At 32.2% G+C, this 12,185-nt stretch overlaps 2 protein-coding genes across 2 annotated transcripts; one reads left to right on the plus strand and one right to left on the minus strand.

Moving 5' to 3' along the window:
- Nucleotides 1-418, plus strand: LOC148200078 (uncharacterized). The gene has a single exon (XM_088111860.1). It carries the CDS (start codon nucleotides 165-167, stop codon nucleotides 324-326), a length of 162 nt encoding a protein of 53 aa, XP_087967986.1. The 5' UTR covers nucleotides 1-164; the 3' UTR covers nucleotides 327-418.
- A 6,708-nt stretch (nucleotides 419-7,126) lies between these two features.
- LOC148200079 (RNA-binding KH domain-containing protein) lies at nucleotides 7,127-12,185 on the minus strand. The gene is made up of 8 exons (XM_088112249.1): nucleotides 12,040-12,185; nucleotides 10,963-11,606; nucleotides 10,324-10,755; nucleotides 9,673-9,930; nucleotides 9,308-9,574; nucleotides 9,127-9,191; nucleotides 7,609-7,676; nucleotides 7,127-7,432 (listed from the first exon to the last, which is right to left on the minus strand). Exons 2-7 carry the CDS (start codon nucleotides 11,536-11,538, stop codon nucleotides 7,628-7,630), a joined length of 1,647 nt encoding a protein of 548 aa, XP_087968375.1. The 5' UTR covers nucleotides 11,539-11,606; nucleotides 12,040-12,185; the 3' UTR covers nucleotides 7,127-7,432; nucleotides 7,609-7,627.

Consider the following 12,185-nt stretch of genomic DNA (forward strand, 5'->3'; position numbering starts at 1 on the left):
ACCAACAACCCTAAAAATTGAAGCTTTTTGAGAAGGGTGCATCTTCAAGTTTAGATCTTCATCATCAAAAGGAGGAAGATCAAAGTGAAGATAGAAGAAAGAAGCAAGTTTAGATCTTCATCATCAAAAGGAGGAAGATCACAGTGAAGAAAGAAGAAAGAAGAATGAAGAAGAACATGATGGCTCTTTCCATTGGAATAATTGGTGCAACCTTAACTCTATTTGCTTACTCACAAACCTTATTATCACCAAGTCAAAGCATAACACTTGGTCTTATTGTCCTTATGTTGGGTTTGCTTGTAGGAGAAGGTCTCATATCTTTCTAATTCTTTCTTTCTCTTCTTTTTCTCTTTGAGATAAAACATGGATTAAGTGTTCTTTTAATTGTTCTCTAATTAGAAATAAAATCTTATCAATATATAGTGTATTTCTTTTTGAATATTTTGAGACTTCTTTTTGCATTTTTTTTTAATTTGTAAAATATCATGAGATATTTGTAAAAAAAAAATCACTATGAAAATTCTAGTACTTCTATGTATGTTTTCCCTTCTCAATATCCGTTGTTAATATGGAATCAAACTTTGATTTGAGAATATTTTTCTAGTTTTTTTTTTCTCCGTACCAAATTAAATGTTAGCGTATGAAGGGAAATAATGTATTTTCTGAGCAACAATAATGTATTTCTTTGTATTGGCCTCAAATATTTATATTTTAAAAATATGTAGCTTTTTTCCTAGAAATTATGAGTTTTGCAGCTGGTCAAACACTTCTAGAAGCCATTATAATTCAGAAAAGATAATATTGCTTTTAATTTTACTTTAGAGTTTAATTATTTTTCGTGTCATAAAAAAAATTAAGCCCTCAACCAATGGAAAAGATCAATGCTATAAGTTTTAAAATTTGAATTGACTATGATGAAAGTGAACAAATTTATTAAATATAACTATTTATGATTAATGACATCGCATTCGTAGATTATTTAAAGTTTACTTTATTCAAAATAATTACTGTACATATATTATTATGAAAAGGTTCCTCAGTTATTTTAATTATTACGAGAAATTATAATTCGAGAGAGAAAATTAATAATAAAAAAGAAATTAAATATATTTTTGTTTTTTAATTTCTTAATTTTTAGTAAAAATTATAATTAAATTATTTTTGAAATTTTAATTCAATTTAGTTTTAAAATTATATAAATTTAATTTTTTTAATCAAATTTTATTAAATTTATTTAATGTTTTAACGTGTAAAAAGACAGTAAAATTAGAAAATAATAAATTTTAATGGTGTATGATAAATAAAAAATAGTTTAAATCTTTTTCCATGTGATAGCATTGATTATCATTCTGGAAAGTCATGTTCGAAACAGTATACATTAAATGAGTGTCTGGTCATAACTGTGGAAAGTGATGCTTAATGCTTCCATCTAATAATGCTACTAATAACAAGTCAAATTAGTTATCTAATTAAAAAAATTATTAGGATAATTTTGTTATTTGGAGTTATATAGGTTGACATAAATTCAATACATGGTTGTTATATTTTATTTTTTTATCACACATGATTGTTATATGTAAGAGGTATTTATTAAAATATGCTAATATTTTATAAGATTTAAATAAAATTTTAGATTATAATTTTTTTTATCTTACAAAATGGTTAAATAAAATATTGATTAACTAAAATATGAGCCATCCAAAAATTAAATTAAATATTAATTAAATTTTGACTAAGACATTTCTATTTCTATGAAAATAAAAATAAAAATTATAACAAAATCTTTAAAGTTACGTTAGAGAATGGAATTCACAAAAACATGAATTAAGATTTCATTTTATATAATAATTCTTGCAATGAAGGTAATTGTGTATGAGATCTTAAAGTGTTTTTTTTTTAAACTCCACTATATTATATTACTTATAAGATTTCTTTTTAACGTCATTATATTCTTAAAGTATGAAAACCCATGTTCTTATTAATATTTTATTTAACTATTTAAGTTTCACTTATTATTGTTTTTTATTCATATTTTTCTTATCAAATTAACGCTTCAAAATGACGTAGTTTTGGTCGTGTGAAAAAGGTTCAAAATGTTGACCTTCTAATGAAATATTAATTTATTCCTAATATTGTGTTTAATTAATCAATTTTTCTTTCATTATTTAAAATAACAAGTTTAAGAACAAAAAACGGAACATTACTTTTATAATAAAAGTATTTCAATTAGTGCATATTTAGAGGTATTATTTATACTTGTAGAATAAACTTAAAATAGCCAAACGGAGAATATGAACATTACTTGGTAATTACTAATTAATGAATAATTATAATCTGGTTCATTATCATGTGTAATATTATTGTTTCACAAATTTAAAACGTACACAATATGAAACCATCACAAGAATAGACCTATTTTCAATATCTTACATATAAAAAAAATATTATATTATTATTTTTGTCACGACTCTTTCTAACTTATTAGATCAAAGATTAATTTACTTATTAATTTCCTTATGATATTGTCACTAACATAACGACTTTAAACATTCAATTATTGAGGAAAAGTTTATACGTGTTTTGTTTTTTAATTTGTATATTTAATTAGTTAATATTCTCTATAAAGAAGTCACGATATCCCTAGTAAGAAAATAAAACAATAATTATTCTTCAAAGAACTAGCTAAAACAGAAAAACTCCCTAAAGCTATGTAAATAAAACACTACAACTATAACAAAAAAGAAAATCAAAGGCACAATAAATAATTATTTTGGTGTGGAGCTTGCAAAATATTACACTAAACTCAATTTTATGATCTGCAGTAACAATAAGATACTTGATTAAACTTTAAAACCATGCACACCATTGAATCTTGATACCTGCAAAAATCCATTAAGTTAAATCAAAGCAACCAAGGTGAAAATCAACCTTATATGAAATCATATATATATATATATATATATATATATATATATATATATATATATATATATATATAGATATATAATGTTTTAACTTAGCATTTGTGCATCTCACCATCATTGATTATGTCCAATCATGATTTCATGAATCATCAAAAGAATCTAGCATGAGAGAAGAAGACCTTGATGTAGCCAAAGAAGACTTGCCGAATTTCCAAGAAAGCAAAATGAATATTTGAATAAAGATAAATTAAGAAAAAAAATAAAGAATTAAAAAATGGTATAAAATTGCTTGTATATAAACTAATTTCAATGATTTAAAAAAAACATATTTTTTTACTTAGAAATTTATCCAATACAACTAGTTTGTCAAGGATTGTGAAACTTGACCATGATTTGAATCACGACATCAAAGTATTTTGGACTTCTTGTGGTTTACTGCCATATCAAAGATCAAAATAAAATTGTGAGTTCAGCCAAAACATCAAAATGTTTAGACTTATTGTGATCAAAATCATGCATATCAGTGGTATTTTCCTATAATTTATCAGAATATCAAAAGATTGAAAGAAAACTGTGACTGCAACCAAATTTTAGAACCTTAACTAAGAATGCCAAAAGAAGTTTGCCGGCAAGTCATCCTTGGCTGCATTACATGACCTCATTCCCACATGCAAGACATCAGATGAATTATTTGAAGCTAGTGATCATTCAAATAGGCTAAGAAAAAGAAATCTATGATTCCCACATAAAACAAGGTAGAAAATCAAGTTATTCAGTATAACCAATCAAATGCAGCCCATCACTGCCATAACTGCAAGAACAGTTTTTTCCCAAATGAAGAAGACAACATTCCCTCCTAGAATGAGGAAGAAAGAGCTTTTACATTGACAAAAGAAACAAACAAGCATGGACTCTTATAAGGGTTTAGTGAGTAACTAACTGGTAGAGGTGAAGAAGCCAAAAAAATGGCTTTCTTGACATGAAACAAACGAATGGGGTTTTTATGCAGAAAAAGGATCTGATGAGAATATAAAGAAAATGTTCATGCTACATGACATGGCATGCCAGCTCTAGGCATTAATGATGCTAGCATCTGTGCAGAAGGGGAAGCTCTATAACTGTTCCACTGTTGTCCTTTACTTAAGGGAAATCAGAAGAAAAAATATATATATTCTGGAGGATTCTTATTGTTGGATGTGACTTTGCATGGTGAAGAAACCAAGGAATATGAGAACTTTATTAGATGCATGCCCACCCCCACCACCCTAGTTTTGTGTAGCTTCTCATGTCATCCCTGTGATCATTTAAGAGAACAACAAAAGACCCTTTTTCTTTAACTTGGAGTATCTTTTGATTGGAAGTAAACTTTCATTTCTTCAAATACAAAAGTTAGTCCAAGATCATCTTCTTGAATAGATATTCTTTCAAACATATATGTTGATCCAACTTCTAATCATATATTTAAAAGATAGTTATCCGTTAATTATATAATACCAGACATAAAGATGTAACATCTACTCGTATATTTATCAGATCATTATCTATCAGCTATATGACAAGATATTGATAAAGATGAAACAGATTATGTTCAATGAACAGTATCTACATAAATAAATACTATTCACTGAGTTGAAAACTGATCTATGTACATTGTGTTAGGTGGATCTATTTATTACATTTGACCACAACTATGCACGGATTTAGTGTTCTAAGAAATGTATAGACTTTAGCTTCACAAAAACAGAATCTCTAACCTCAATTTTCAAAACTCAGGTTATGTATTCGTATATGAATGGAATCCAAGTTGTCCTGGGAATGCTGCTAGCTAGATATCCAGTAAGAAACAACAACTCTTACAAGTACTGAAGAATGACATGTTTTATAATAGTTGAACAGTAGAAGTTTTCCAATTTTAATCCAACTAATTATGAAGTTCTCTTTCACTGGTACTCTTAGGCCTAAACTAAATTAAACTCTATATACAATCGAAATTGATCCAGCGTTCAACAATTCATTGATCATATATCAGATTTGTTAATAATAGCTTCATTTGAGTTTTCAATTTCTAAATAACAAAGTAGGTGAAAATTTGTTCACCTCAACCATGTTATTTGATTGTCTTTCTATTTGATAGAAGCTGAAGAAAGTGTTGACTTTCAATACAAGTTTTACAGAGTAATGACATAATCTAAATAGCATAGTTGCCTCTCTAAGCTAACAAGGACCATCCAATATTTACATATTCAATTTACACTGCAAAAATCTTAAATCATTTCTCCTCAGAAAACTTGGGTGCACATGGTTTAAGACAAACAACACAAATGACTAAAACCACCTCAATATTAATCGTACCATTCATTCTTTATTATTTTTGGAAGGACCATTCCAAAATTCAATGTTGGGTTTTTGTACTGGTTATCATGAGTTAACTGAAATTAAATGCCTCAAACTAAGAATAAATCAACACTAGTTTATCAATGCAAATAATCCAAATCCGCAATCTACACCCACAATGTGAAATCGATATCCTTGTCAAACCTCATGAATAGAAAAATCAGATAGAAAATTATCAAAAATTGTTGAAAAATATTCACTAAAATTGATCAACCGAATTCTCCAACCAAAATAAATCCTCAATAAAGCCAGTAATTTGTTTCAAGAGAAGCACACCAATAACACGATTATCCAAAACGTTGAATGGGTACATGGTATTTGGATTTATATCACATCGGAATGAGTTCTATTTTACGTGAAGATAATTCTAAAAATAAATTAGAAGATAAATTGAATAAATACTATACTTTAATGCCACCGAAAAGTGTGGAACAAAAGGATGGAATACATTTGTTCTTGATTCACCATGCATAATGAAGCAAGTATATACTAGGCCAACAATGCACCGAATAAAACCAGGTTAATTCCAAATGGGGCCTCACAAGCCATTTATTTACATGAACAGTCACAACTTTCGTGGCATGTTCAAAGTCAATGAAATAAGACAATAATAAGAACAAATCGTAAATGCAAAAATGGCCATGATGCTTTTGCATCAATCAAATGAGAGCCAACAAAAAACTATTGCCTACGAAATCAGTTGCATAGAACAAATCAAAGTGCATTTCACATAAAATTACAAACCAGTGAACAATACAAGTAGTTAAATACAAACTACCACTTAGCAACCGAAATCCAATTCATCCACTCCCCAGGTATCATCAAAGTATTATCTAATCCAAATACCTGGAAAAGTGAAATACACCAAAGCTCCAAAAGAAATTCAGATCACTGCATCTCTCTCTAGGCCATTGTTCACAGAATTTAAACAAGTACTCAAGAACAGAATTCTATGAGTAACCCTAGTCACACCTTTGCACTGGCCATTGGATCACCAAGATTTCAGAAGACTCTCACTGTGCCAGGTCACCTAATGGCCTGACAGAAAATATCTTCTTTTCTTATGCCAACTTTTGTGAGTAGTGGTAGTCCAATACAATTTAAAAGTGAAATAAATAAATAAAAATGTAGTTCAGTGCAATTGAATGCTAATTAAGCTAAAAAAATGTACAGCACTGATAAATATCCAAGCATGTGTGATATTGGAAAATCATAAAAAAAAAAACTGCCAAAAGTGATGGCATGTTCGAATACTGCTTTTGAAAGAGTTTTTATATTTGAAAAAACTAAAAACAAATCATTTAAGAATTTTTTTTCTCAATCTGTCTTAGTGCAGAAAAATGAAAACACTAGTCGTTTGTTTCCTTTAACTCGTTCTAATCAATTTTCTATTTTCACTTCGAACTACTACAGCCAGTCACCATCACTATCAATGCTGTTGAAGTGTGCCTTCATGCTTTCACAATTTATCCTCAAAACAGAATTCATCAAACAGATCCTCTATATTTCTGAATCACCTTATACCATACAATGTCTTCTACTGATCTTACCACAAACAACTTGTTGTCGACTATGAGCTTCAGTCGTTGAGTTAACAACATATTAAGATGTAAGTACAGCTTTCATACCATTAAACTGAAAAGTGCAATCACGTAAGGTACTCACAACACCCATTTGTGTGAACTTTCAGAATCATAGAAGACAACATGCCTTTACCTGTTCATGCTGATATAGGCAAATAGAGGCACCTGCAATACATGACGCCAAAACTCCACCAAATTTGATGTGATAGTGAAAATATGAGAAAATAAAACCCAAAAACAGTAAATAGTATACAACTGTTGGATGATGAAAGGTACATGGTGTCTCAGTTTTAAAGTTAAAAATAAACCACAATAATAACAGAAAGGCAAGCAAGCTTTATAGGTTCTTGGGAGAACAAGTTATGAAGCTTGGGAATTAAGGTAAAATGGACATGGCCAATTTCAATAGTCTCCACATAAGTTTGGTCCTCTAAGTAGTAGCGTCAAGGTGGGCCATAAGTTTGTCAAACCCTGGTTCATCAGGTCTTCTGGTTTAGGCAGTAGGCAGGCTGCGGGCTTCACAGAACTCAGCTGTTTGGGTGGTAAAGGAAAGGGAACAAAGGGAAAACAATATCATCAGAATTCTAAATGGGACTGGTCAGGTTAAGATATCAATCTCTTATTTACTATATTATAGGAAGTTGACAGTTCTAAATTAGAGGAAGTTTCCAGATAAAAGTAGACCATTAATGAAAATTGCATTCTACCTGCAAAGACTCATTAAGTTCAGTAAGCATGATTTCTCCTCCGAGAAACACCACTCTGAGTTGACAACCTGGAAACAGGTACTAAATATTAGAATTGATGAATTCAGGAACAGTCATAACAAATTATCAGTAAGAGTGACCTTTTCACAACATGGACAAGAAAGAATAAAGAAACTGTGAATGTAAGGTAACTTGATTCTAGTAAGGGGCATTTAGAAAATATTTCAAAGAATGTTTTCCAAGAGAATATTCAAGTTAAAACTATTATTTTAGAAGACTACAAATCCACTAATATTAACCCTTGAAGGGATGGATAACAATCAATTATCAATAGAAGATAACAACCTATCGCAGTCAGCTAAATATCTGTCATAAATATCGCATATGGCATGGCAGCCTACTACGGAAAGTCATAGTGGACAAATTTTATTTTATATAATGACAAACTAATTTCACAAGATTTATAAAATTCTTATGATTGTTGAAGACAACTCATAATAATACTACTATTTTATTAAACAATTTGAGGATGCATTGCTTTAGTTTTCAGTGCTTGACATTATCCTGTAAGTGGAAAATAATTGGTAACAATGTTCTATGAGCAAACATAAGAACAACAAACAAACAATGTCAAGAAGGAACAAGAAAAAACAGAAAACAAAACTAGGTTTCAAGGTTTAGGTCCTTAGAGCTTATGTCGCCACTGTAATTCAAGCTGCTGAAGCCACTGCCATAGATGACTCAAAAGAGACTTGATGACAAAGAAGGGTCATTCTCTATTTCTTTCACAGCTCTGTTCTCACTCTGTGAAGAAGGTTCTCATTCATAAAAGAGGGCTCATTCTTTCCCATGTCCAGGATTAGGGTTATTTAAAAATGGGTCAAACCCAAAACGATGCTTTTGAAAAACAAAAAACAAAGGAAACAACCGATATTTCACCATAGGCACCATGAACCACATCCATCCATGGCAGGGTGCCATGGCACAAGACACCATATCCTTCAAAACGGCGGATGGTGGATGGCAAACACCGGAAATTGACACGCCAATACCATTATGGCACTACCATAACGGTCATTTTATAACGCTCACTGATAAAGGTAACATTAGTGTATGTAGAACACTGGGAATTTTGTGGAAACAAAATCCAAAGTATCAAACAATAAAGTACAATTGTGGAAGCAAACACCAGAAAACAAAAGGGGAGAAAATTTAATATGTAATTTCCTATTAAAATAAATGTGCCAATAAACATCCATAAATCAAATTTACATAAGTGAAATGCTAGTAGAAGCTTCCATGGCACAAGTTTCAAAAAGTGTTGTATAATCCAAATCCAACCTTTCAGTCCTTAAAATCGATTAGAGCTGAAATCAAATATTCAACTGTGCAGTTACCTTATGTTAGGTTCATTTTCAAAACTGATAACCTATATATTCTTCTAAGCTGATAATTACAGGGAAAAGTAAGAGATAAAAAAACTTAAGCAGGAAATTAGACATCAGGAAGATTTATTACCCAGCAGTACTAGACCGTCCCAAAGAATAACTTCCATAAGCCCCATAAGCACTGCTACTTCCAAGCTACAGATGCATGGAACAATATTACAAACATGGAACAAGAAAACACAGCTTAAACCTGAAGAACTCGGGCCCATTTAAATATGATCCTAAACTCAAGTCCAACTGAAGAGAAGTACCTGTGAACCACCATAGCTTCCATAAATGTCACCACCTGTTACATCACTTGAGCCACCATACCCACTTGAATAAGAATGTCCACGTCCATGTCTTTTACCATCTCTACCATCAAAGCTTAGGCCATCTGATCCATCTGCTGAAACAGGCAGATATGGCATAACTGGAAGGAATGCAGAGAGAGCACCCTCCCTATCAAAAATATTCGCTCTCAACCGTGTAAGTACATGCACCAGAGCCTCCTTGGCAACGTCAAGATCTCCTGAAATCTAATCAGAACGTGTTTGGGGAGCCAATGTAGTAGGACAGAATGTTAGGACTCTATCAGAAACAACATTACTAGACCAAAGAATGAAAGTACCCTTACCTGCACCATTTCATCATCTTCAGATGCAATCTTAGGAAGATTATCCTTTGAGATAATGCGAATATTAGCTTTTGTAAGCCTCCTCATCTCAGTTATGATAGATCCCCCTTTACCAATAAGGCAACCAATTCGTGAGGTTGATACCAGAAGGCGGGTTGTGAAAGAGATGATTCCTGAATCTCTTTCAACCTTCTCACTGCATCGAGGTTGCAATCGCACAGCTGCTTCTATTGTTGGGGAGAAAGTCTCTTCAAAGAACTGCATTAGCACAAGTTATAAACATCACAAAATACACAGCAGCAAAAATCATACCACAAAAAGTACATCTATAGCGGAAGTGGAAAATGTAGGCCAGTGGGAGATCAACATGTCTCCTCAATAATTGAAATGGTTACTAACCATATTTGGATTTCAGTTGTAATGGGAAAATTGGGCTTTTCAATGCATTAAAGTAAAAGCAACAAGTTTGTTGATATTGGAAAAAACGTTTTGTATGATTTAACACAACATTTTTTTCATACATGCCATTCATAGTAGCACAATTTAGAAAATATCACCATATAGCACAAAATACAAATCAAGAGAGCTTTGTAAACTCGGATCTTAACTGAGAGATGGTGATAAAGGCCCATTAGGTGATCATAATTTTACCTCTTTTGTCGAAATGGTGATCAAGCATTCCTCTCCTTCTGTTGGTGAACTATCAACTTTGATTGTTGCACCAGAATCCTGCCTAATTTGATTTATTATCATACCACCTTTTCCTATAACACCTCCAATGTTTCCGGTTGGGCAAACCAATCGAACTGAAAACTCCTTTGAAGACCCCTCATCCCTCGGAGCTGAGTACATGGACCGCGGTGGCCAGTCACTAGTGTCACCTTTATATCCCCCATAAGCTCCAACAAGGGGAGCTATCCCCACAATTGGAGCTCCTGGAGTTGGACCAATGAGGGAACTACCAGCAGGATATACACCAGGAACAGCAGAAGTAAGAAGATGCTGAGATCGTGAAGGGTTATCATGAAGTCGAGATGCTATTTGATGCAGAGCCCTTTTCACAACAGCGGCATCCCCAGTAATCTTGAGTTTCAAAAAGCCAATAGAAAGCAAATTATAAACAAATATTAGTTTTCAACCAGAATCCAACAGTAATCTAAACAATATAAACAAAAACAAGTCAGCCAAATAGCAATTTTTTTAATACCATAATCATCAATTGCATTAATAAATAAATAAACTGAAAAAATAACATTGAATTTAATGCTAAAAAAATCTCATCCAGTTCACCTGAACAAGCTCATCAGAGCTCAAGGCGCACAAAGGTAAATGGTCATCCTTGAGTATCCGAATCTGGGCCCCAGTCTCACTACGAATGTTCTGAACTATCTGCCCGCCTTTCCCAATGACACAACCAATCTGATCAGATGGCACCAGCAGCTTAGCAGTCACTTGGTGACCTCCATCATCATCCTGATCACCATGCAAGTCCTCAGCAACTATTCTGTCATGCACCTTAAACAGAGCATCCTGAGCCGGAGACACGTAATTCCCACCACCCTCAACAGAATTAGTCTCATCACTGGGGCTATAAATAGTAACAACTCGCTCTTCACAACCCGGCACAGTCTCACCAATCCTAATCTTGGCCTTGGTCTCCACCCTCAGTTGCTTAACAATCTCACCTCCTCTACCAATAACACTGCCAATCTTTCGACCCGGGCATACATATCGAAAAACTGTATCTTCCGAATCAATCACAAACTGCTCTCTATCCTCACCGTGATTCCTCCTTTTATTTGGTCCATTATCATAGTCAGATTGAGAGTGGGGACGCTTACCATAACCACTCCTTTGGCCACCCATTAGAGCAAATTCTCTATACAAACTTCCAAATCAAACAGACAAACAGCTTTCACAAGGGTCTAGATATTCTGCAAAGGTCACAAACCCAGATTTCAAACTACAATCTAAAACATTATAATATTCAATAGAATAAAAACACACAGGTAATAAATTTAATAGGATGGTCAAAGAATCTATTTTGATGATTGAATTGAGAAAAGGACCAACTACTTTTGCAGGGTAAGCTAACATAAACTCATATATGCAACAGAAAATTCAGATCCATCGTATGACTATGAACTACATATAGAAGTCAGGCTAAAATATCGACTTTATTGAACTTTCGGCGAGAATCACCCATTATTATTACTTAGAGAGTAAATACCCAGACCAAAGGGTAATTGGAATTGGGATGAAAATACAATTGAAAAATAAAAGAAAAAAGTTTTATAGAATAAGATAAAAAAGAAAAAAGGAAAAGATTGTGAGATCTGGGAAGAGAAGAAGTGATTCGATGCTTACAAGGTGGAATTCGAATTGGGATGAACCCAGCAGAAAAGTCGTCGCTGGAGGAGACAGGGAATCTATCCTTAATTTCAATTGCGTTAGGGTTGGGGATTTTTTTTTCTTTTATAACGTAGTTTTATTTGTAGTTTTATTTTTAATTT

Source organism: Vigna umbellata, chromosome 4 (genome assembly GCF_029865625.1).
Source record: "Vigna umbellata cultivar VRB3 chromosome 4, Vumbellata_1.0, whole genome shotgun sequence".
Taxonomy (NCBI): Eukaryota; Viridiplantae; Streptophyta; class Magnoliopsida; order Fabales; family Fabaceae; genus Vigna; species Vigna umbellata.

Excerpts from the sequence above, each read along its gene's own strand:
- LOC148200078 (XM_088111860.1), top strand. The coding sequence starts at position 165 with ATGAAGAAGAACATGATGGCTCTTTCCATTGGAATAATTGGTGCAACC.
- LOC148200079 (XM_088112249.1), bottom strand. The coding sequence starts at position 11,538 with ATGGGTGGCCAAAGGAGTGGTTATGGTAAGCGTCCCCACTCTCAATCT. Across the intron at positions 10,756-10,962 it reads GCTCTGATGAGCTTGTTCAG|ATTACTGGGGATGCCGCTGT; the intron begins GTGAACTGGATG and ends TTGAAACTCAAG. Across the intron at positions 9,192-9,307 it reads GAAGCTATGGTGGTTCACAG|CTTGGAAGTAGCAGTGCTTA; the intron begins GTACTTCTCTTC and ends ATGCATCTGTAG.